This window comes from Ambystoma mexicanum, chromosome 1p (assembly GCF_040938575.1).
Source record: "Ambystoma mexicanum isolate Mex_15411 chromosome 1p, UKY_AmexF1_1, whole genome shotgun sequence".
NCBI lineage: Eukaryota > Metazoa > Chordata > Amphibia > Caudata > Ambystomatidae > Ambystoma > Ambystoma mexicanum.
In genome coordinates, this window is record NC_090921.1 from 222,320,624 (window position 1) to 222,345,488 (window position 24,865).

Consider the following 24,865-nt stretch of genomic DNA (forward strand, 5'->3'; position numbering starts at 1 on the left):
CTTCAGCTTTTTCTTGCGGCCTCTATGCTGCATCGAACAACCCAGGCCGAGCTCAAGATAACAGCCAGTCGCATTGCCACAGGAGAGAAATCATCTGGTACAGATGTCTTGAAGCATCCCCAAGCTACAAGACTGTCTGTTCCAGTTCCCCAGCTGTCTGTTCCAGCTTCCCAGAGCTGTCCTGGCGCTCATGTTCTTTGCAGCCTTGCCCTATGTCCACCAGCGCTCATTCAAGTTCAAGATGACATCCTGTCTCGCTCCTACAAGGGAAGAATTACCGGATCTGGGAGCCACGTCGTCTCTGTGGAGCCAAATATCCACTCCTCTCCACCACCGCTGCTACCGGCGCCGATATCCGTCTTTAGCTTACTTCCCCTAAGGATTCTATATGGATTTCAGGTGGTCGGCTGTAGAGCTTGCACTGATCACGTCCTCATCGTTCGGCTCCTGGCTTCACACCCTAATCATCCACATTACTAACTAGAAATGTCCCACTGGTAAACTATATACATAGGTCTAAATCCTGCTTCCAATGTTGGGAGAGGTGGTTAGCAGATTCAGTGTACCTCTGGGGCGAACAGGTCCACGTGTACTGCATTCCCTATGTGACAATGAGAACAGATATTGGTTGTCTTTATGTATAGGTACAGAGATGAAAACTGAACATACGTCCACTGGGACAACAATACCTTGATTTATGAGTGCCTCTATGACGGAGGTAACTCCTTGCCCTGCTTCTGGTTTGAGGGGAGTTTCTTGAAGCAATCAACCTTTACCTTAATTGGTACTGCTGTGTGTATGTATCATACCCCATTGTCATGTGTTGACCATAGGGGTATGATAGGTTAATAGGTTGGCTGGAGTTGAAGGACGAATACATACAATCCTCATTCACTATACATCATCAAATAACTTTCCATGTAAAATAGGTAAGTATTGCAGATCAAAAGATGAGAACCAGTCACAAGTTCAATTCCCTAAACTTTGGAAGCCCAAGCACTGAAATGTATGGGGCATAGTGCCCAAGAGTCAGAGTTTCCAACACAAGGTTTCTCACATGGATGTATTCTCGCTAGGGATGCAATGGATTGTGGTGGCGTTTCAGAATAGTTTCAAACTATTAAAAGTTCAACAACAATTTACCAGAAGACAGGAAATCTCTCCTCTCTTCCAAACCAAAGAACCAGGGGCAGAATACTTGACCCAGGTTCACCGACCAAAGGGAAGTAAGAGGGAGATGGAGACAAAGGGATTTGTTCCCAATGTTATTCTATAGGTGACCGGGGGGACCGGCACAGTTATAATTACTTCACCCCCAACTCAGATTTCCCCAAGAATCACAATGGGTCCACTGGGGATTGCTGGGAGCGCATTCCTCTGTCCTTTATTCTATTGAGAAGTGCCCAGGTGTTACAGGTTTGAGGATTCTTCCTGTCCGGTGCAACTGCAAGATGCAATTCATGTTGATGAAGAAATACGGATTCAGCCCTCTTAGAAATGTGCAGTTCATATTTTAATGTATAATGTGGGGATCAATTTCAGCAGTCAATCTACCGCCCAATCTCATTATTAGATTTATCGAATAAAATATTTGCGACCCTACATTTGAAGGAGTTGCAGAATCAGGCAAATAGTGCAGGCTGTTTAGAAGCGTTCCAAGCAGGGTTTAAAAAAGGAGTGGTGACATCCCTGAATTGTTTGGTGCTTCATTTGTTGATTAATTAAGTTAAGTTGACTAAAGAGCCTATTTATTTATTGTTTCTAAATTTAACACTGGCTTTTGACTGTAATTAGACCAGAATTGTGGCAGAATTGTTTTAGCTTTGGTGTGTCCTTTCCCTTTAGTTAGCATCTTGGAGGCATTACATGAAAATTCAAAAGATAAGGTGAGATTAGATCAAAGTGGTTCTTACTCGAGATGGATTGATACTCACCTCAGCTTGCACCAGGGTTGCGTTTTAGTCCCTTTTTATTTAATATGTGTTTTTGTGATTTGGGGATGTTTTAAAGAAGGTGCAAGTAAATCCACCAAAATTAGGATGGATTCTTATTCAGTAATTGGTACCTGCTGACAATATTGTTTTATGCAACTACACACCAATAATTTTGCAAAGGTTATTGACTGCCTTGAATGTTTACCTGACTGAATTGGGCTTGAGATTAAATTAATGAAAAATATTAATTCTTAAACCATCTGGAAGAATTTCTAGTAGGAACAATATCAATTGGCTTATTAATAACAAATATCTGGAGGTAAAGTTTCTGTGTGTGCTGTAAAGCAGGATAATATATCTAAAATGAGGAATCCGTTGGAGGACACAATCCAGTAGAAAAGCTATATTCTTGGTCTGGATATATGCTCATAAACGGATTAATTGTTAATCCCTGCCAATCACATGTGAGTATATTTGTTCATATCATAAACTACATGCTGGTTTTGCTTATATATGTAATGTCTATTGGGCAGAGATTTGTACTGTCTGTCCATGAAGGATGACAAAAAACATACCGTTTACTTTAATGCCTGCATCAATCTATAATGTTACTCTCAATAATGTTTGCTGCTAAATAATTATATGAAAACTTTTACAAATAAAAGATAAATATTCTTGTTTCCTTTTTTTTTTAGCAGGCTGAGGGTTTACCTGAAACTGAGATGTGACCTCTCTCCCAAAAGGTAATTAGTAGCAGAACAGAAACCAACCAGAGTCGGTGAGTAGGATTGGGGTGGTAGCGGGGTTCAAGATCACACTGAAAACATAGCTGCTAGCTTGCTGTCTGAAGGATATAATGGGGGCAGTGCATGGTGGGGCTGATTTGGACCGGAATAGCTTAATTACGGCACAGTTGAGGGAGATGTCCATTCCATCTGAGGACTTTAATAGAGTTCCATTTCTAGGGGTAAGAGTACAGATTACTTAGCAAAGTGGCTCGTATACTATCAATCATTTGTCCTCCTTTGGTTTCTAAGCTGATTACTTTTTTGGAAATAATTAGGAGTGGCAAAGCAGAAAATAAGGTCACCAAGGACCCTCACAAATGGAGATGCTGCAGATTGCATGAGGTCAAGGGTGCTCAGCAGCTGTCCACTTTCCAGGAACAATGACCGACATGAATGGGATTGCACCTGGTAGTCAGTGTCCTAGGCAGATATCAAGCCCAAAGGTCAGTGTTAAATGCCCAAGATTCAAGACAAAGTAATAGAAAAGGATAAATGAGCAGCCAAAGAAAAATAATAAATTACAGGGTGCAGGGTGCAGGTAGGTTGGAGAGGGGAAGGGTATGTGTGTGCATGCTTGCCAGACATACTTTTTAACTAAAAAAAAAAGAGAAAATGCTTCTTTCTGGGTACGAAATGCTACATATCGTCTGTCCTGCACCAAGTATTTACCATGAGTCTGGAAGATGAGGCTTGGATGTAGCCATAACATGTTGTAACCTGTCTAGCATTGTGCTCGCCTTGGTGAGACAAATCCTATAATAAGAAAAGGTGGTATCTTTTCCAATGCCACTCAGTCAGTGGCCTCTCTTCAAAGGTATCTCCTCTCCAATGGGGAGCTCGGGTGACATAGCCTCTCATCACTGGTCTCCTGTGGCCAGGATGGGCAAGGAATTTGTGGCTAGGCCCCCTCCCAATTTTCAATCTATAAAGCTATGGCTGGAACCAATAAGAGGGTTGCTATTCATGCAATGTTAATGGCGTAGCTACATTTAACCCCCCGGCCGCATTAAAGCGTGCAACCTCTTCCCTTCTTCTAAAACAAAGGGAAGGAATGTCTAGTCTCAGCATGTCTCATGAAATGAGGCCACTATTTGCACTACATTGTGGTAGAAGGTACTTTTATTTTTTACCAGTGTCCTACAAGCAAGGGTCATGTAGACTCAATTCAGATATGTTTTGTGATATGCATGCAATTTCTTTTTCAGCCAAGCCATCAACATTCAGTGTCACCTCCCAGTACCAAAAGGAGTCCTCAGGTATGTGGGAAACCAGGGAAATGGGGCATTGGAACATGCTTTTGATGCAATCATCCAAAGTATGGAAACCGCTTTGAATATGTTTGGTACTACATAGTGTAAAAATCACTCGGAGGAACATGTTAGTCAACTATCAGCTCATAATGCAAGTTTGTGTTTACATTATGGTTATGTTATTCAGTTGTGTTATTTGGTAGAAGTCGGTATCGCTAGTTGTTTGGCACAACTGCTTGCCCTGCCTACTCCAGTAGGTGCATAGGTAATGCCATTAGAAGCTAATCTGCCGCTTTGTTCTCAGTGTATCGCAGGAGCTGAGCAGCCCGGATCAATCCGCTGAGTTCCAGCACAGTACAAAGTCTGTGCTGTGGTCGATACCTCGGATGAGAGGTGGCTCTCAACTCTTTGCACTCTTCAAGGTAATTACCGAACTCCTTTGACATTGGCCCCTTAGAAAGGATAGAGGCCATGAAAGGCAAGTTCAAAATGTTAATAAACAACATATGTTGAAGTATTTGTAGCGATTCTGTAACCTGACACTTGTGTTGGCAAGCACATAGTGGGCTTGCTTGTTTTTCTGGGGGTGCTGTAAAAGGATTATATACTTCAGTTATTGATCCATGTTTCTCATTTCCAATGGTCATATGTCCCCAATGTTGACAGATTGCTTCCGGCCTCAGCTCTTGGCTGTATCATCAAACAGCTTCATACAATCTCATAAATGGGAGTCACAGTTCTCCAAAACAGCACACACTGCCTTTTTCTTCATAGTGCCTAGTATTAAGATGGCTTTCTAAAATCGGCTCTAGTGGACAGATGTTAGAATGCCACCCTGGTTATGGTGAACAGGGAGCTCGGAGAGGTTAGCCAAAAACCCAATCAATTTAGTCTGGCGTGCAGTCACTGCTTAGACTGAGGAGGGTGTGAGCGTGGTCAGGGGCCTTCAAGGAGTCCACACAGGATAATACACAATAATTCTCCTTAGACAGTCAATTATAAACAATACAGTTATGTATTTAGACTTTTAGAACTCACTGAAAAATGAAATTAGCAGGTAGCATTATCACACAATACTCTATAATACAAAAATATACAATCACAGGTACGTTTATTCACAACACATCATCAAATAACTAACCATGAAGAAAAGGTAAATAATGGAGATGCAGTTCAAATTATGAGAACCAGACACAAGTTAAATTTGCTGTACTTTAGATGTCCAAACACTGATTTGAGGCCCAGTACCCAAAAGTCACAGGTTCCAATACAAGGTATTCTCTAAAGGCATGCAGTGTAATTGTGCTGGTGATTCACAATAGCTTTAAACTAGTTATACAACAATTTACCAGAAGACAGGTAAGTTGTCCTCTCTCTTCGATACCCAAGGCTAAGTAAGGGTCAGGAGACTTCACCCAGGTTCGAAGACCAAAGGTACGTAAGAGGGAGATGGGGCGACGAGCATAATTGTGCTTACTTGCCTTCCTAACTCCGATTTTCCCTGGCATCTCGATGGGGCGACTTTTGGTTACTGGGAGTGCTGTCTTCCGTACTTTGTTCCCGTAAGGGTTGCCCTCAGGTTTTAGGTTTGAGGATTCGTCCAGTGGGGTGCAACTGCAAGATGCAGTCTCTGTCGATGAAGAAATGTCGATGTCGACCTCCTTCTGTACACTTCACAGGATGGAGGATGGCGAGTTCCAGCGACAATCACCGTTTGCAGGCGACGACAGGCATCTTTCCAGTCACGGTCATAGAAGCTGCTCCAGGATAGGTTCCCTTGAAGATAGGAGACTGTAATAGCGGGAGACTGCAACTTGTGAAACAAGCAGGCGACCACCAAAGCTCTGTGCTTGAACACAGAACGGCAACGGATCTGGTGAGGTAGCCCACAAGGGAGCTGCTCTGTCCACCAGGCAGTCCAGGGACGCGTCTGAAGGCTCTGAGGGGATGGATTCTTGAGAAGGCATTGAGACTAGTTGTTCCCACTAATCCAAGGGCTGAAGCACTGACAATGGTCTTCAGAGATCAGGTAAAGGAGCTGGGCCACTGCAGAAGTCGTCCTCTGGTCATCAATAGGCTGTTCTTCTTCGAAGGATTCTTGGATCCAATGTACACCTGAAGAATGGCTGCAGGAGGAGTCCTCTTATCAAAAATCTGAGCTGGAGGCAAGTCTAAGCCCACCAATGGTAAGGATCTGTACCATTCAAACATCCATTAGTTGCCAAATCAGGGGTAACTCATGGGTCCACAATCCACCCCTGTAGCAGACTTTCTAGCCCCAGTGATGTGGACTGGGACTAGACAGTCCCAGCCCCCCCTTCCTGGACCACACACACAAACACACAAACACACAAAGGCTAACTACCCTGTGAAAGCAACAGCTTTCCTCTGCAAGTCCATTACGTTATAAGGACTTTCCTGACCTGAGAAAGCAGGAATAAGGCCAAACTACAGTATGGGCAAAGAACAATTGGAAATCTCGTGGCACATCCATTTTAGGGTACTAGCATGTTTAATAGCCGTGGGCAGTAAGCTGAGATGTGCACACCAAAAATATTGCAAGAACGGTACAAATGTAACGGCTGCCACCAGCTTGTCTTTAGGCACATATCAAAGTAACCAAAAATCCCATGTGTAAAAAACAAAGGTGATACAAATGTATCCCCGTTGCACTGAACTGTAAGGTCCTATGTGCAATGTAAAAATACAAGAATTAAAAAGGCAAACAATGTTTCCCAGTACTAATAGTCTGACTGAATAGTCTGTTTCCACATAACAAATGAGCAAAAGGCAAGGAAGTGAAGCTGAAAAGGCATGGCAGGATCAAAAACAAATCGAAAAGAAGGTGGTTTCATAGAAAGCTATGGAGGGAATGTTCCAAAAAGAAAATTTTATTAAATTAAAATTCTCAAGGAGCAGGAATAGGCTCCTGTCCTCGAGGTCAACGAAGTCGTAAAAGACAAGAAATGGCGCCAGGCTATCCAGGATGCTATGGCCAAGAAATTACAGGGAATCAAAGCTAATATCAGCCTAAAAAAGACCAATGCCCTGAATGAAGGCAACACCCCAGAACCTCAGGAGCACATCAGAAACCCACTAATTCCAGAATTTTCCTTCTCAGCAATTACGCTGGAAGAGCTTTCTTGATGAAGATTCTGGACCGAGTTGCCTATATACAAATAGCTAAACATATAGAGAGCCACCCAATTCTTAACTGTCATCAATCAGGCTTCAGAGCAGGTCATAGCACTGAAACGGCCCTCCTGGAACTAAAATCCAACATAGAGAAGGGAGTATCCACCATGCTCATGCTGCTGGACCTTTCAGCCACGTTTGACCTGGTTGACCATACGTTGTTGGTCACCAGGCCAGGCTCGAACAAGTGGCAGCTTTCTCCACCAAAGCCTTTCAGTGGGTGGCTTCTTTTCTCAAAAATTGGGTCAGCTGTGTATGCTCAGATTTAGCGGAAGCAGACACAATCCCGATTGAGTATGGAGTCCCACATCGAGCAAGTCTCTCGCCTTTTTATAATATCTTTACTGTCCCCTTTTTCTCTATGCTGGTGCATGAAAACATTGGGTTCACTAATTTCGCAGATGATACCCATGTATCATTCCCCTTACGGGAGACCACACACAAGATGAAGAGTGTATAAACAAAGTCTACACCTGTATCGAGAATTGGATGGTACAAAATGGACTGGCGCCTAACAGAACTAAAACTGAGCTCATGGTTGTGGGATCCCCTAATCGGGTCTTAAAACTTGACCCCAGGTACAGCAAAATTCAGCTTGGCGAAGTTAAACTAGACACTTAAAAAAGTCAAGTCGCTAGGGGTGATTCTTGATCAACACCTCTCTATGAATGCTCATGTGGGAAGTGTTGTATCAGGGGCAGCCTACTATCTAAAACTCTTAACTCACCTCAGACCTATGATTTCTAAGGCCAACGCCAAAACACTGGCGAGAGCCATAGTAGGCGCAAAAATGGATTACTGTTGCAGTCTGCTGATTGGTATTAGCAAAAGGGAGATTAATCGGCTGCAAGTTATCCAAAATGGTGCTGTGAGAGTGGTCACAGGCCTCTCCAGGCGAGACCATGTTACTCCAGCAAAAAGAGAACTACACTGGCTACATGTAGAGGCTAGAATCCAGTACCGCCTTATGCTCCTAACATTCAAGAGCCTTCTGGGCACTATGCCCCGCTACATCAACAAACTAATTCTGCCTAAGTGTTCTCCTCACATTCTCAGGTCCCAGGACACCAACATGCTCTTAATTCCTAAAAGTAAATCTCTGAAAGTGGAAAGGGGTGCATTTGTCACAGCAGCCCCTACTGCCTGGAATCGCCTTCCCTTGGACCTCAGATTGGAACCGACTCTCGAGGCCTTCAAAGAAGGTTAAAAACATGGCTCTTTGAATAAAGCCCAGTTGAATTCTCGGTTCTCTTCCCCAGCTTTTTCTGCGTATATATGTTTTTTGTCGTCTAGTCTCGTCAGCGCCATCATGCCTACGGGTTCATTGCTGCGCAGTACAAATGCAATAAAGTAAAGTCAAGTAAATATCTTTCTTAACATCTAGAGCCTGTGCACCACTCACTAACCTGTATGCATTATCCTCAACTTATCTTCTTTAAAAACGTACATGCTGTTCTTATGGTCCTCTGCTCTCGAAGTCCCGGACTATCGTACATTCAGGACTTCATAGCTCGAGCCACTTAAGAAGAAGAGGCAAGTAAAGACTTAGGGCCTGATTCACAGAGCATTTTCCAATGGGATTGTGCCGTTATAAAATGCTTCTGTGAATCAGGCCCTTAGTTGGGTACACCTTTGTTTTTGTAAGGTACCCCAACAAGCAGTGTTTCTTCCCAAACAAATTGTTGCAGCAATCAAAGAAGGGCTCTCTGAGCCATGCTCTGTTCATTAACAAATCTGCCACATTTTTGATGGAATAAACGCTGAAGTGCAGCACCAGAAAACAGGGACTTCTTGAAGTGCTATGAAGGGCAGGGTTTGAAATTGAGGAAAGCTGGGAGCTATTTAGCGCCTGCTTCTAGCCTAGAAGAGCCTGGTTAGCTTGACACAGACAGCTAGGAGCTACTTTTGGCTGTCTAGGCCAGCTAATGATAAACAAACACACCTATGTGAATTTAAGTCTGCATTTGAGACAATCTATAAATAAAAAGTTGGACACATCTAGATGACATTTAAAGCATGAAAGGTCCTAAATAATGGACAAAAGGACAGGTTCGCATCTTATGTGGGGTTTAGAATTGTGGAACTCTATTTGGTAGCTCCTCGTTCCCCAGTGGTAGCTCCTGGTCGCAGGTAAATGCTGGATACTCAGGAGCTGCTTTTAGCTCCTGCTTATCAATCTTAATTTCGTACCCTGAAGGCCGAAACGGGCCAGGGCTTTCCTATTAGCACCAAAGTACCTTAGCATACAGCATTGTGGTCAGAAGATCTTGCTAGGACTACATCTACAAAGCCCTGCCCTATGGTGCCAACAAGGTCCAACACTAGGGGCCGTCCTGTCTTTAGGTTCCTCAATGTAGGTCTAATACCAGACAGACCTCCGAGGTTCCCAAAGCGTGTGCTGAAAAAAGGAACTGAGGTAATGGGGCCCTTATATATCGATTCTGACATCATGTCTGGCGTGCCACACGCATTTGAGCCAACATTGAGCTGTGCTGCACCCCCCAGTGGCAAAGATCCTGAATGACCTTGAAACTTGGAGTTAGTCTGAAATCTCGCAAGAACACTGGGACCACATACTGCAAAACAGCCACTGGAGAGAATGCATTTAAACCGAGCCTCCAGCATCAGGACACGGCAAGATGCCATGAGGCCCAAAAGGTGGAGAAAGGCTGAAGATGGCAGCATGAATGAGTTCTGGAATAAGGTGACCATCTGACAAATGCACTCCTTGGAGGGGAAAAGCATTCCCCAACAGTCTCCAGGTACACCCGGATGAATTGGAGCATCTGAGAAGGTGTTATCTGGGACTTCAGGGAGAAGCCCAAATCTTAATAGACATCTGCTCTGGCAAACAGCACCAAAGGATCCAATTGTCCAGGTAGGGAAAGACATGCCTCTTGTGGCCCCCTAATATAAACGGCCACAACTACCATCAACTCAGTGAGGCAGAGATTAGCCCGAAAGGAAGCACTGTGAACTGATAATGGGTGCTGCCTATCACAAACTGCTAGTACTTTCTGTGCTTCTGGTTCATGGGCACATGGAAATCAGTGTCCTGGAAGTCCAAATGTAATGCTTACCTCTGGTGCCCTGCAGGAGTGCCTGGTCCAGACTGTTCCGAAGTGTTGCTCCCACGGAATAACTCTGCTAAGATGAATATCCCAGCCCCTTCTTTCCCCACTGGTCCGCTGGTGAATCAAACCCCAGGGGACAGTGAGATTGGGAGGACCCGATGAACTTGGAGCCTCTGGTAAGGTGTGATGGGCGGTCTGCTTTCTCCCCCCACTTCCCCTTGTCCTTCTAGGTAGGCTGGCTGATGCGCTGATGTTGGTGCTCACCGTATTAAGAATGAAGAAGGCAGGCCGGGGAGATCTGGTAAGCATCCGACTCCAGTTACTTCACTGAAGGTAGTGGTCCAGGCCAGCTTCGATGCACTGGATGCTGGAAGTATGATGGTGAGTCTTTGGAGAATGCTGCTCTGGAGCTTTAGCCGCTTTGGGTGCGAAGCGCAGCTTATTTTGTACTGTTTTCTCCTTCCAAATGATGCAATGCGCTTTAATGAGTCTTTCTCTCTTTCTTCCAAGATGCAGAATCACAGAATGTCTTTGCAGGAATTACTGCGGCTTGCAAGAAAAGCGATGCAGTTGAACTCTGGCGAGGGTACGTTTGTGAAAAACCAGGGAACTGGGGAGTATTAGCTAGTAATTGCAGTCGCTTACTGTTGTCTTTCTCTGCTTTCTCATTTTCAGGAGCTGCGGTTGCTGTGGGCTTCAATTGGAGAACAGAATCTCGAAACAGAACTTCTTGCGATGAATTAAGTTATCGAGTTTTGCGGCTACGGGTCTACGATGATCCAGGTAAGTGTCAGGGCAGGAGTATGCAGTGGAATTCTTGCGTTGATGCCTCCGGTCTTCAGGTGAGTATGCCGTAAATAAGTCTGTGCGTTCACCGCACGTGGATGAACAGGAGCGGTAAGCATTACACTGCTCTGGTAGGTAGCAGAAGAAACGCTAAGCACAGGGTGTGGGCCGGGGCGTGGTTTGATAGCCTCGGCCCGTGCTCTGTTAACACTAGACCACCAGGGAGGTCAGATCTTTGTATCTGCCAGGGGCCATCTTAGGTTCCATAATGGGTTATTTCTTGGCAGCCATGTTGGTGTGGGTTAATGCTATTCCCATTAAACGCCTATGCCAGCCAGCCACCACAAAAGTCCACCTTCTCCATACATTGTCATGGGGGTGTTGTGTACTCCTGGTGCTACCGCCCATGCCTTATGCTCTTAGTGGAATCGTGACACCAACAACACAAACCATTCCTGGCTGTGTAGAGCCTGTAGAATCTCTTTCAAGCTCACCATTCTGAACTTGTCTTTCCTCAGGAACGTATTGAAACTCCTGACGTCCAGCATAGGACACAGGTCTCCTCTCTTCTTTGCCATCAAGAAGTACTGGAATACCACCCCAACCCTCTCACTCCTTCAAAGGTAGAAACCCTTTCCACAGCCCCCTTGGCCAAAGCTGAGGCCAGCTCATCCAAGAGCGCTGGCTACAGATCTTGTAAAGGGAGCAAAGAGGTCCGGGGGGTTTGAAAAAAAGAAGGCAGTAGCCATCCTGAACCATTTGCAAAACCCAATCGTTCGAGGTGACATCCCGCCATTTCTCAGCAAAGGCAGAGATATGGATCGGAATGGGAGCAACCCTCCGAGATATCAAGGAAGACCATACTGAAGGCACGGTTAGCCACAAAGATTGGCCGCATAATGCTCCACTATCTCTACCAGTACAAATTTACAGTGTCTGAGCTGTCTTTTCTGGGTTGGGTCTTCCTTTATGCAAAGGACGTGAAGCTCCTAAAACCCCATCTTCTGGAAGCGTAAGCCAAACAAGGGGTCCTTCCTGTCTGGTTGCTGACCTGCCAAAGCCAATGACATTGCTATCACCCTAGAGTCCTTCAACCTCTCGAGAGACTCATTAGTCTTAGGTCCAATCAAATACATGCTCTATGTCCAGCAACTTCAACCGCACCTCCCATTTGAACCCCAAAGGCGTCAGCCATGATACACAATGCATCACTGAAAACTTCTTCATAGGCCTCTGACAAATCAGTCACATCTAAACCGGCTCATAGCTATAGATACACTGTTCCCTTTATGTCATTTACTATACCTAGAAAGCCGTCCCTAATCTGACCTTCTGGCAGGTGTGTCGAGGCTTGCAGGAGCATCAAGGCTTCTGACAATTCGGATCACAAAACGTGCAAAAATGAAGCCATCGCACAAGAGGAATTAACCACCTTAAGTGCCGACCCAACACAAAAAGCTTCTAGGCGAGAACATAAACCTTCTTCCCAACCATTTCTTGTGGTAGAGTCAAGGAAGAAGATGATGACTTCATATTGGTTGTGACTGGATGAACAATACCCTGCGGGGAGGGATGCCTCAAGAGGAACGAATGGTTATCTGGTGCTGGTTTGTACTTTCTTTAAGCTCTTTGTCGACAGCGGGAACGGAGCACAGAGTCTGCCTCAGGGCTAGAACAGAGTTAGCAATGGCCGCATTGTCTCAGTTTGAGGTCCGATATCTATCGTGTCCGTATGTTGGTAAACCATTGGCTTGGACCGTGCCCAAGGTACAAAGTACCCACAACCATCTGAAAGACCTGTCTCCTTGTACAGGTCTGGTAGTGGCCCGGACTTGCATCACAAAGGACAACCATAAAGGACAGTGTCACAGTCATAATAAATCGCCCACACGGACTACATGAACCAAGCCCTAGATTCCATGGTGTAATCGCTCAAATGCACGGCAACCGCAACCAGGGCCAGCGCTTCGGCTCCAGACCCTGATGTAGATGCCGTCACAAGAGCAACCCAGCTAGAGACCGTGAGGCACTACCAGCAGGCTTCGAGACAAACGATGAAGCCGAGATCGTACCTGTGAAGGCATTGGAGAAGATGGCTAAATATTGATTTCCTCTTTTGATGCAGGTTTACATGGAAAAGACACGTTTTGAGAGTCAGAAGCATCCCAACTTTCATCCCTCCTCGATCTATGCCTCATTTTTTTTTTTTACTGGAGGAAAAGGAAGGAGAATGGTGTGACTCGCTGTGAGAATGCTAAAGCTTCATTGCCTTCTAATATCTTCCCCCTTTCTCTTGTCCCTTTATCCGGAGTAGGCGCTTGCGCTTACATTTTCAACTTTGAAGACTGCAGGAGAGATGATTCTGGTGACTTCAAAAGGGTACAATCTAGTTCCACTTTGGCGGCCTGTTTCCTAAGAGCCTTGCGTTTCATTGACTGGCAGGAATCGCATGTTCTACGTCATGGGCCCAAAATCACAAAATGTCCACAAGTAGACAGTGCTGAGCATGCAGGAAAAAGAAACTAAGGTAATGGAGCATAGTGTGATCCATATTTACAGTGACAACCACATGCCCGAAGTGGAGTAGCTGAATGTCAGAGATGGAGGAGTTTTGTGAGAGGATATCTATCTAGATTAGGAATTTATGGTAGGATGCCATCTTTTAGAAGCCTTGACTCGCTTTGTATGGAGAACATCCTCTATGAACTGTAAGCAAGTGGATGGGTGCAGAAAGGACTTTAAGCTGATGTTGAAACCTAAAATGTGAAGATGGCTGAATGTCATCTTTAAATCTTGTCGGGGCCCCTCCTCCGATCTGTCCGGCAGGAACCAGTCCATGAGCAAAGGAAAAATGTACACCTTTTTCCTGTGAAGATGGGCCGCCGCCACAGCCGCCAATGCCTTTGTTTGCTGGAACAAACTCCACTGGTCTCTTCAACAAAAGCTGAGCAAGCTCTTCTAATAAGAGCAATTCCAGAGGAGACAAAGGCAATGTAGGGGAGTGGGAGGTTTTAAGGATCTTGACAAGAAGAGCAGGCACTAACCTTTGTCTACCAACCATAGAACCCTTCCACTGATCATAATCTGACCAATTGCAATGTCTGTAACATCAGTATGATGATCTGTAGTATTTATAATGTATCAACGACCGGCACTATGCCTGTACCTGTGTAACTAAGTTTTTTGCAAATAACAGCGCCTCAAAGCCCGTGGGCTTCTTGCGCGCTATATCAATATAAATAAATAAATAATCTGCTGCTTTTGCCTTCTTGAAGAGTCACATCCTGCTCCCCACTGAAGACTTGTTAACAACTTTGTCACTTACAGTCTTACGAAAGGAACAGAAGCAAACAACCTCTGCTCCCTTTGGTCTCTTCCTCTTTGAAGGTGGAAATATCACCCACTCTATTGTGGTTGTTGGTGTTGCAGGGAAGAACAAATTACTTATCTCTCTTTGGTGTTCTTTCCGAAAGACGTTCCTCCCACAATTCCTCATCTATGATATCTATCTCCCAGCGCAGCCGCTCCTCGGAAATCTTTCCAGGGGGCACAGCGCAACTCTGCTTCTGTTCCGTCAGATGCCCCTATGCTGGACATGACGTCAGGGCCAGTATATATAGACACTGCATCCAGTGACCTCAGTTCTACCGTTGTGCCAAGAAGTCCTGGAGGAGGTCTTTCCTCTCTGGGGTACCCAAGCAGTGGATCTCTTTGCCGTGGAGTCCAACAGGAAGTGCGAACAGTTTTGCTTAAGGGAATTCCCAGCGATCGGGGCACTGTGGGATGCGTTTCTGGTGGATTGGACCTTCCCTCTCCACTACACCTTCCCCACGCTTCCCGTCATCCCTTGGGTACTCAGGAGGTTGAAGAGATTTCAAGCGACCATGATCCTGATCGCCCCGGATTGAGCAAGGAGAACATGGTACTCCAATCTCCTGGATCTGACCATCTGTCCGCCTCACTGGTTGCCTCAGCGTCTGGATCTCATAACCCAGTGCTCCACCTGACCCCACATTCTCTCAACTAACATTCTTGGCTCTTGAGAGTATGAGGTACGATGACTGGGACCTCTCAGAGGAGGTACTTGAGGTATTGCTGGCTGCACGCAGACCTTCTATTAGATCTCTGTAGGCGTGCAGGTGGAGAAGATTTGAGGCGTGGTGCAGGGAACGCGAGACTGACCCTATCTCTTGCCCCACCACCACAATTATGGAGTTCCATCAGTTTGCCACAGTCAAAGGGTAATTGACGGCCCTGTCTATGTTCAAGAGGTCTCCAGACCAAGGTTTCTTTTACACCATTCCGGTCATGGCCCAGTTTCTGAAGGGCCTTCTCAACAAGTCTCGCCAACCACTTTTGTTGTCCCAGATTGGGATCTTATTCTAGTTTTGTCCTACTTGATGGTGGCTCCGTTTGAGCCTACGCATCCATGTTCTTTGCGGCTGCTGTCCCTTAAGACAGCCTTTTTGGTCGCAATCACATCTGCCAGGAGGGTTAGTGGGCTGCAGGCCTTGTGCTGCAAACCTCCTTTTCTGAAGTTCTTTCGCGAGAAAGTCTCTCTTAAAGTCAGACCCGGATTCCTTCCTAAGGTGGTTTCGGAATTTCATCCGTCACAGTCTATTGATTTGCCTGTCTTTTACCCTCCTCCACATCCCTCTAAGGAGGAAGAGCGGTTGCACTACCCTGATCCCAAGTGAGCGTTAAGCTTATATGTTGCTCGCACGTCTGAGTTTAGGAAATCAGACCAGTTGTTTGTGGCCCATTCTTTGACTAGAAAAGGCCTTGCCATCACTAAAAAAACCCTGTTGCATGGATTATTTTGTGCATACCAGAGTGTTACCAATCGGCAGGCAAGGAGCTTCCAGCAGGCATCAGGGCCCACTCGACCAAAGAGGGTCTCAGCCTCTATAGCCCCCAGAGAGGGGTCCACTTTAGGGATATATGCCGGGTGGCTACTTTGTCATCCTTACATACCTTCACCAAGCACTATGCCTTGGATGTTGCACAGGGAGCTGATGCTAGCTAGGTTTGGTAGGGCTATTTTACAGAATCTTCTGGTTTAAATCGTTCTGCCCTCCACCGTTATCTTAACTGCTTGGGGATTCTATCATGATGAGGAATCTGCTGGAGAAGAGCAATCCATTGAAGGAGAAATTACCTTACCGTAATGTTCTTTCTATAGATTCTTCTCCCGCAGATTCCTCATCGAATCTCCATCCATCTCTGCTCAAAAAGTTCTGTGGGTTGTCTCTTCTATCCAAACAAGAAGGCATCTGCTCATGGCTCTGGGATGACTGCTTCTGTCTCATTATAAAAAGAAGAAAATGTTCAAACATTGTTGTGGGGGTTTACCTTGTTTGGATGTATCCCTATTGATGTTTTAACAGCTGGTTAGCCTCCCCCTCTGGTTTTTCTTTCTGCAGCGTTCAATCATGGGGGGAAAAATTGGAGGAATGGAAGCATGGGGCGTAGTGACGTGCTATATATACAAGACGCCTGACGTCACGTCTGGAGCCGACGAGCGAGAGCCAGACAAGACGGAATGATGGCCGGGGCGAGGTCCACTACGCCCCCCATCTAAATGTTTCCGAACAGCAGAGCTGGATGATGGATATCTATCATGATGAGGAATCTGCGAGAGAAGATTCCATAGGAAGAACATTACGGTAAGGTAATTTCTGCTTTTGCCAAATCGACAGTCATCATAAACAAAGTCAACCAACTGGATATCACTTGTTTACTAACCGTAAGCTTGGGATTTCCGAAAACAGTAATAAAATATGCTAACAATTTAGGGGAATTTTACTCTGTTTTCCACAGGGACGGCCCAGATATAAACAATAAAACTCCTCCTTCGGTCTTCTCTTCCCTCCAACATTTTTATTTTCTCTGTCAACATACAAGAGAGCCCTTCCGAAGTCAAGTTTGTTATCGTAAGGTTGGTGGGTATTTCTGTGCAAAGTGTAATCCCCTAGCTGTTTATTCTGATTAAGAGTCATTCTCTTTTCCTCCACTGTTCTAAATATTGGGAAGATCTTCTGAGAGTCTTCCCATCTTTTAAATGAATCAGCTGTAGGACGTAAAACACTCTTGGGCTGTAAACTGGAGGGGGCGTTGGTAAAATTACAACATTTTCCCTTACCTACTCGAACCAAACTTCTGTCTTCATTAGTCTCACTGGTCTCTACGTCACCTTAATCATTTGTCCCTACAATACCCAAACCTGGATACACTGAGCTATTACTCCGGTCTAAAGAGCCCTCTTCTCCCCCAACAGGATCCATGTAATGTGTGATAATACCCTGACCTTTCAGTTTACATCCCACATTGATTCTACCCTTTGAGCTACGATTCCTTTGCTCTTTTCCGTCTCCTAATGGAAAAGGCTTGATAATATAGTCTGTTTGCCAACTGTCTCATAAACCTTCAACAGTAACTGGCGCAAAAATTGTCAAGAACCTTTATTTTGCTGTCTACGAGGAGCTTTACAATTTTAAGACTTCTTTTGCCTTTTGCCTTTTCCCAGTTCTATTCTTGTTTACCAGCAATTTTACTGCTGTCTGGACTAAAATTGGTAACTTAAACACCACCTGGGACATATTCTTTGTCACCTACAGCATTCTCTCCAGCCTCATTTCGTCCACCAACGCCTTTAGTTTCAACAGAGAATGACACACTATTACTTTGCGGGGGACAAACCACCTCTTCTTGCACTGCAGGTTGAAAGGGTCGATGTAGTAAGATTTCTGTCAAATCATCTTTTACAATGGAAGATTCTAGTATAATCCATTGGTTAGCTTTGAAATCCAGAGAAAGGCGTACTCGAGATCACTGGGCTGAAATTGAAACTTATGAGACCAAATACATTTAATTGGCTGCCTTCACAAAAAAGATTTAGCCGATCGTATAGACCAGGCTTTGGGTTTCCACTGTACTACCACAGGACCTAATACAAAGTGAGTCATTTGACAGTGGCTGGGAATTAGTAATGTTATTAATAACAGTGTGACATCCAACCACGGTGGGTCCCGGTGTTAGGCACACAACCATCAAGCCCACTCCCGCCCGCAGTTGCCACATTTATGTCCTGTGTAATAGTTGGAGTACCAATTACTATCTCGTTAGTCACAGCCCCCAAGTCTGGTGCCGAATCATCTACTAAGTTTGCATCGGATTCACCCTGGTGGTGGGTCATTTTACTTCTCAGAAGGGCAACCATCACTTAATTGATAACAAAAATAACAATTAACACACCCTCAGGTCTGAAACAAAAAAAGTTGGCAAAATTGGGGCAGCCCAACAGTACTAAGTCCCGCAGTCACCTAACCCCAGACAAAGCCTCTTAGGCAATCGACAGGATTAGATCACAAAACCCATAAGAAAACGGTAGTGACCATGCAGGAATAAAGAAAATTCCAAAAACCTGCCTATTCACAATTACCCAGGAAACTCCTTTACAATCCCTGGATGGAAAGCTGAGTTGAGAAATGAGGGAAGGCTCAAAGGTACTAAGAACTGCAGTAGCCTAGCCCCAAAACAAAACCTCTCAGTTAATTGACATAAGCGAGACTTTAAAATCCATATAGGGAATAGTCTCCAATAAAAAAGTAGAAAGAGCTCCAAGACAGTTCCCTCACAAATGACCTTACCACGACTTCTTTTGCAGTCCTTAATTTCAGAGTCAAAACACTTGATTGAATGGAAGGATTGTAGTCGCCGGGCAGCCACACCTGAAGTTGCTAGTCCAATTTGAAAATGAGCACCTTACTCCAGAATACACACAATTTATAATAGGACGGCTCTCCGTAGTTGACGTGACCGAACGACTAAAGTTCATAATGACACCCAGGCACCTTGCAAAGGACTTGTATGGCAAATGAAATAGCCAGGTATGTGCATCCATTAACCGGAAATCCTAGCAGTCTTTTAATGGAAAAGCACCTCCTTCTGAGTGGATCAGTGAAAAGTAAAGAGAGACTCCACTGCTATTCGCCGCTAGTCCACTGGTCCACAAAACATACTGCTACACACCACTGTGCTCCGCGCAGTGTGTGAGCATTTAATGGAAAAGCACCTCCTTCTGACAGGATCAGTGAAAAGTAAAGAAAGAATACGCTGCTATTCGCTGCCATTGCACTGGTCCACAAAACACACTGCTACACACCACTGTGCTCCGCGCAGTGTGTGAGCATTTAATGGAAAAGTACCTCCTTCTGACTGGATCAGTGAAAGGTAAAGAGAGACTCTGATGCTATTCGCCGCTAGTCCACTGGTCCACATAAAACACTGCTACATGTCTGTGGTGTCTATTCCAGATTGCAGTTTCTGACGAGAGGCTTCTTTGCTGTCCTTAATGAGGGCCTCAAAACCTTACCATATCTCCCCTTCAGGGATGCGCTCCGATGCCTCAGCCATAATTGACCATGGGCCAAAGGAAAACTTAGCCATAGCGCAAGAGGTGTTGATACACCAGAGAACAAGGCTTGACGAGCTGAAAATCTTCCTAACCCATGCGTTTAGTCTCTTGCTCTCCCTGTCAGGCAGGCAAAGATGGAAAGGAGGTGGTCTTGAAAGTTCGCCGTAGCGGCCTGCACCACTAAACTCGCTGGGAAAGCATGGGCAGAGAGTAACATGGGGTCAGAGGACGTCGGACTGTGTTTCTTGGCCAGGTTGTGGTCCACTGTGAGAACGGAAGCCAGTTCAATCACTTTCCCCTCGACTGACTGACTGAAAGTCAATGAAGTCTCCTTTTTAGTACCCTCGTCTAGGATGTCAACCAGGTTGTAATGCAACTTTGAACGTAAAGGAGCTGGCAGCCCTAAGGTGTCCATCCCCTTCCCCATCAGACATTGGAAAGCGGCTTGTGAATTGCATGTGGTGGTAGCAGGGAGCATGTCCACCTCTGGCGAGGATTCTAGGCCCCTTGCCTCCTGCAAGTCAGCCTCCAGATCTAACAAGTCTTCTTGTGCCCCATAAAACTCTTCAGAAAAATCTATTATTTCCCTGGTGTGGAGGGGTTCAATCCTGAAAGGGATCCCTCTTCATCATAAATGCCCTCTAAATGGGACATGTATGCCCTTTTGGGGAACGGGAGGTATTCTCAAATGACTCTGGGATCTGCAGATGTGATCAGTTGAGGCGGTAAAGGGTGACCAACTGCCTGTCAGTGAGGGTGAGCCTGACCCTGCGGATTGGTGCTCGCCTTGCTTGGCCTCTCCTTCTCCTCCTCCTCCTCCTCGTCCTCCTCCTCCTCCCCTGTATGCCCTGTGCTGGTTGTCCTGCCTCTGTAGTTCCACGCGCAGCATGAGCAGATGCATGTCCCATCTCGCAATGGCTAGTGGCCACATTGTGTTTGTAACTGTGTTTGGGGATGGTGTGTGTCTTATGTAGCCCTTTGGGATAGATAGGGGTCACCTGTGGCTTAATTTCTGGGACCCATGTTCATTTACCTCCACCTGGAGGCTGGGGCTAATTACGCTGTGTTTTGGCGCTGTTGGCACCATTTTCCAATGCTAATACCACAGTACAGGGACATGTGATGCAGCAGTGATTGCGCTCTATGTCTTCGGCACAGATTCCGCTGGCGGTAATTGCGCTTGCTGTTTTGTAGTCATGGGAATTTGTGCCAGCTCGTGATACAGCGGAGCAGTATTTGCAAAGAAGATTCTGTTACTGCTGCTTTTAGGGCTTACTGCCCAACTTGTGATGAGGCCCTATGTCATCCGGGCCAAGTCCAGAGTGATCAAGATCAAAATGGTCCCTAACAGGCGCTGTCGCAAGGTGTCTTGCACCTTCCGGGCCGGTAGGAGGACTCCACCATCCGAGGATCTGGCAGGGGGCAAGGGCTTTGCTCCCAGTGAACATTTGCCCCACTGCGGGCTGACGCCCCCTCAAAAATGCAAACTTTGGATACACTTTTATTATCAGAGCACAGACTTGGCAGGGTCCTCTACTCAACATCTGTACACAGAGATAATTACAGCTTAAACAACATATTTATTTTATGTCAGGTCCCTGAGAAACTGCCATACATTACTCATACTCGATATGCATTAAGTGAACAGTACTACACCCTTTAGTTTACTCACTTGACTGCCAAAGCACTTGTTCCTAATGCATGCTAAGAGAGGACAACCTAATGCCGGCATTTGGCAATCATATATTACTGTGGATATACCAAACATTGGAATCGTACACCAATACTCTGCCCTCTCTGGGAAGGAAGTAAACTAGCCACATTGTATAAAAAATGCATCTTTTATTTACATAAGAAACAATCAACAGCCCTCACTATTCTCTCAATAAAAACATGGCAACTCATTTTTCAACATGTCACATATACTGTTCTTGTGGGGGGTTCAAATGTAACCAGTCCCAATTGGGCCAAGAATCCTTTCAACACTTGGAACACAACTTGGGTGGCCCACTACAAATAACCACTCTGCCTCAGATGCAAGTCCACAGATGTTGATTGACCTTCATTAGACAGACTGGATGCTGAATTTTGAGTGTTCTCTGGAGTTCTCGAGGTTTGGGCTGCTAGGGCCAACTCTCTAGCTCGACTTCCCCGATCTTTCCCTCCTCCATAGTTCAGGCATCCATAACGGGGAGGTTAGTTCTAGTGAACGGTGCTACCTGTCTGCCTGGTCTTCTGACTGTTACTAATTATGTTTTCCCTAAGGAGATGGCTACATGTCTCCCTAAGGTGTCCTTGACCTAGCCCGCTTAGTACTCTAGGTATGGTGCTTCCTTCCATCTGTTCTCCTTACACACACAGTCGCACTGGACCCTTCCCTACACTAGGTCCCAAGATATTCTCCTCCCAAGGTACTATTGTCCCTCCGATCTCAAACTCTACCTTTTTACCTCCACCCATGGATGTCCCCACTCTCCTTATTCCTCTATCTCCAACCACCAATCTACTACCAATACCTTCCTTCCTCTCTACTACTATTCCACCTTCTACTACCACTCTACTGTTACCACTACTTCCACAACTACCTCTCAGTTGTTTCTACTACTACCACTCCTACTCACTAACTCTCTCCCACTACTGTAACTGCCAATACAGTTGATACCACTCACTACTGTCCACTACTGCCAACTACCACTTCCTTCTACTACTACCACCACTCCCAACTACTACTACCTTCTACCCTATTGCTATTTCACACACTCCTTAATCTCACACACAAACACTTTACAGACCCACTCTCACCAAAAGCTTCTTGTCGTGCTCTTCTCCTCAGGTCTCTTGGCCGTTTTCCTCTGCCTCCTGTCCTTATCCGCCTAGCCCACAGTAAGCCACTCACACACACTTAAATACCCCAACTCCTCCCAGGACTGGCCACTTACCTTATCTAATGGGTAGATGACAGGGAAAGACTATGGGGAGGACATAAAAGGGCTTGTAAACCCCGCCTCTTCTTCATGTCGTCTGCTGACTTTCCAACCTGAGTCATGTACTGATGCACAGGGATCTGCCATCTTCATGCCGTTTTGCAGGCCTATTTTTTATTTCATCTCCCTGGTGGGCTAGTGGAGTTGTTACCATGGCCTCCATGGAAGCCTTTTATTAATAACAGTGCCTGGTGGCTTAGTGGTGGTTCCCAGAGCACAGGCTCTGTTTGCTTGAGACGCGCTATCACTGTGTTGCATGATTGTTGTCCTTCCGGCACAGCCTCTGCCTCCTCATCCCTCCACTCCAGTACTCTACGTGCTACTGTTGTGCTGGGCCAACTGTCATGGCCTAGCTTCTTGTTCTGTTGCGGCACTGGTGCCGCCAGCCTTAGTCAGGTGTGTGGATGCACCACTGTCACCCCCACTGCTGCAGATGAAGGTAAGGATGGGGTCTGAAGGAAGAGGGCAGCGACTCAAGTTCAAGAAAAGATACCATTCCCAGAACCACTCGTCATCTTCCTCTCATAAAAAGAAGAGGTGACACTGACGCGACTCCAACTGGGCCGGCTTCCACAGTGGAATGGGAGGACTTTAAGTCCAAGATGTTGCCAGGTGAGTCCAGCCCCAGAGTAGCACAGATTTCGACGCCATCAGCATTAGGGGATTCGTCAGGTTCGGAATCGAGCAAACCTGTCCAGGCTTCGACGTCAAGACCATCCTGCACGCCTCAGGTTCCAATTGTCCTCGACGAGTCATCGGCGCCCAAACCCTTGTTGGCGGTGCCGGCCAAACTATTGACGTCGACCACCATCGAGCAGTCCTTCGCAACAATGTCTAAGACTTCTTCATCTCAATGGCAGACATCTTCAGCGCTGATGACGAAAATCAAGGCAATATCGACCCCATTTACTCGGAAGCTGGCGGTACCAACTAATTTACCGACCAAGCAGACCAGCTAGCCTTGGCTGAGGGACCTGACAGTTCCAGCAGACTGGATACCTCCTCAGACATCGAAACGCAGCAGGCCCAGTCCTATGCCCATACAAATGCAAAATGTAGGGCTCTTGTTGATAGGGTAGTCGATACCTTGGGGTTAAATACTACAGCTCTGCCTATCCTTACATTCTCGATGACGGTCCCGCCACAGAAAGGGCTATGCCTTTCAATCCAGCATAGCCAACCCTATTTCCACCTTATGGCAACGTCCTTGCACCATTCCTCTGGTCGATTTCGGACCCGACTAAAAAAAATATAGGCCGGCAAGGGGAGATCTCAGTTTTCTCCTCTCTCCCATTGCCAGAAGGTTTGGTTGTACTGGCGGCCAGTGTCCACCATGGCCGCCGCTTCCACTTTGAATTGGCCAACTGATAGGGAGGGCAAGAAAGTAGATACGCTAGCAAAGATTTTCTCCTCCGGGAGCATGGCACTGAAGGCGACTAACGTCTCCTGTGGCTTTGCAAAGTACTCTTTTGGATTGTGGAAGATGGTGGAGCAGGCGGCCCAGTACATCCTTGAAGGGAAGATGCGGGAGGGTTTCCTACAGTTTGTTTGTTTGACCCATAGGTAGAAGGGCGCAGCAGGTAGGATAATGCGAAGCTTACATCGTTACAGATTATACAGGATACAGTAAAAGTTATACATATTATACAAGATACAGTAATGGATATTATACAAGTTATACATATTATGCAAGATACAGTAATAGTATACAAATGTGCAGGACCATCATCATGCAGGTCGATGAGTTACATAGAAGATGGTACGCATAACATATCGTGAGACAGAGGAGAGGGACCAGTGTCTGGTCTGGGAATACTATAAACCTATATCTAGTGGTCGTTGGAGATAAGATATTGGATAGCATTCCTTCTGAATAGTGGGTACGGCTGATCTGCTCTTAGATTGTTGAGTAATAGATTCCAGGTTTTAGCCGCCTTCACAGGGAAACTATTCCCACCGACCGTGGTTAGTTTAAATCTAGGTACTACCAGACAGTTAGTGTTGGTAGCTCTAATAGGTCTGATGGAGGGTTTTTTTTGTATTTTGTTCGTGAGGTAGCTTGGGGCGGCGTTGTTAAGAGCTTTGTGTCAAGGAGATCATTTTTACTTGAATTTTGTGGTTTGTAGATAGCCATTTGTGTTGACGTCTAATGGTGGAGATGTGTGCTCTTTTATTTATGCCAAGTGCTGCTCGCAGAGCATTGTTTTGGAGCGTTTTAAGTTTCTGGATGGTAGATTTGTTGGCGCCACTGTAAAGGGCATTACAGTAGTCGATCCTGGAGAGGATAAGTGCTCTAGCCAAGATCATGCAACTGTCATTAGAGAGGAAAGGCTTGCCTGCTCTTGTCAGTTTGCAGGTGTAGGCGGTGGTGGAGGCCAAGGATTTTAGTTGTTTGTCGAATGATAGTGTGGAATCCAAGTAGAAACCGAGGGTTTTTA

At 45.8% G+C, this 24,865-nt stretch overlaps 1 protein-coding gene across 3 annotated transcripts in view; it reads left to right on the forward strand.

Moving 5' to 3' along the window:
- AP4M1 (adaptor related protein complex 4 subunit mu 1) overlaps positions 1-24,865 on the forward strand; it is a 585,491-nt gene that overhangs the window by 524,712 nt on the left and 35,914 nt on the right. For 2 of the 3 annotated variants that reach the window (XM_069646421.1, XM_069646423.1), the window contains 3 exons: positions 2,630-2,677; positions 3,928-3,978; positions 4,277-4,394. In XM_069646421.1, coding sequence (XP_069502522.1) covers positions 2,630-2,677; positions 3,928-3,978; positions 4,277-4,394 — 217 coding nt within the window. The remainder of the gene's footprint in view (positions 1-2,629; positions 2,678-3,927; positions 3,979-4,276; positions 4,395-24,865) is intronic. The other variant, XM_069646422.1, reaches the window with a different exon arrangement.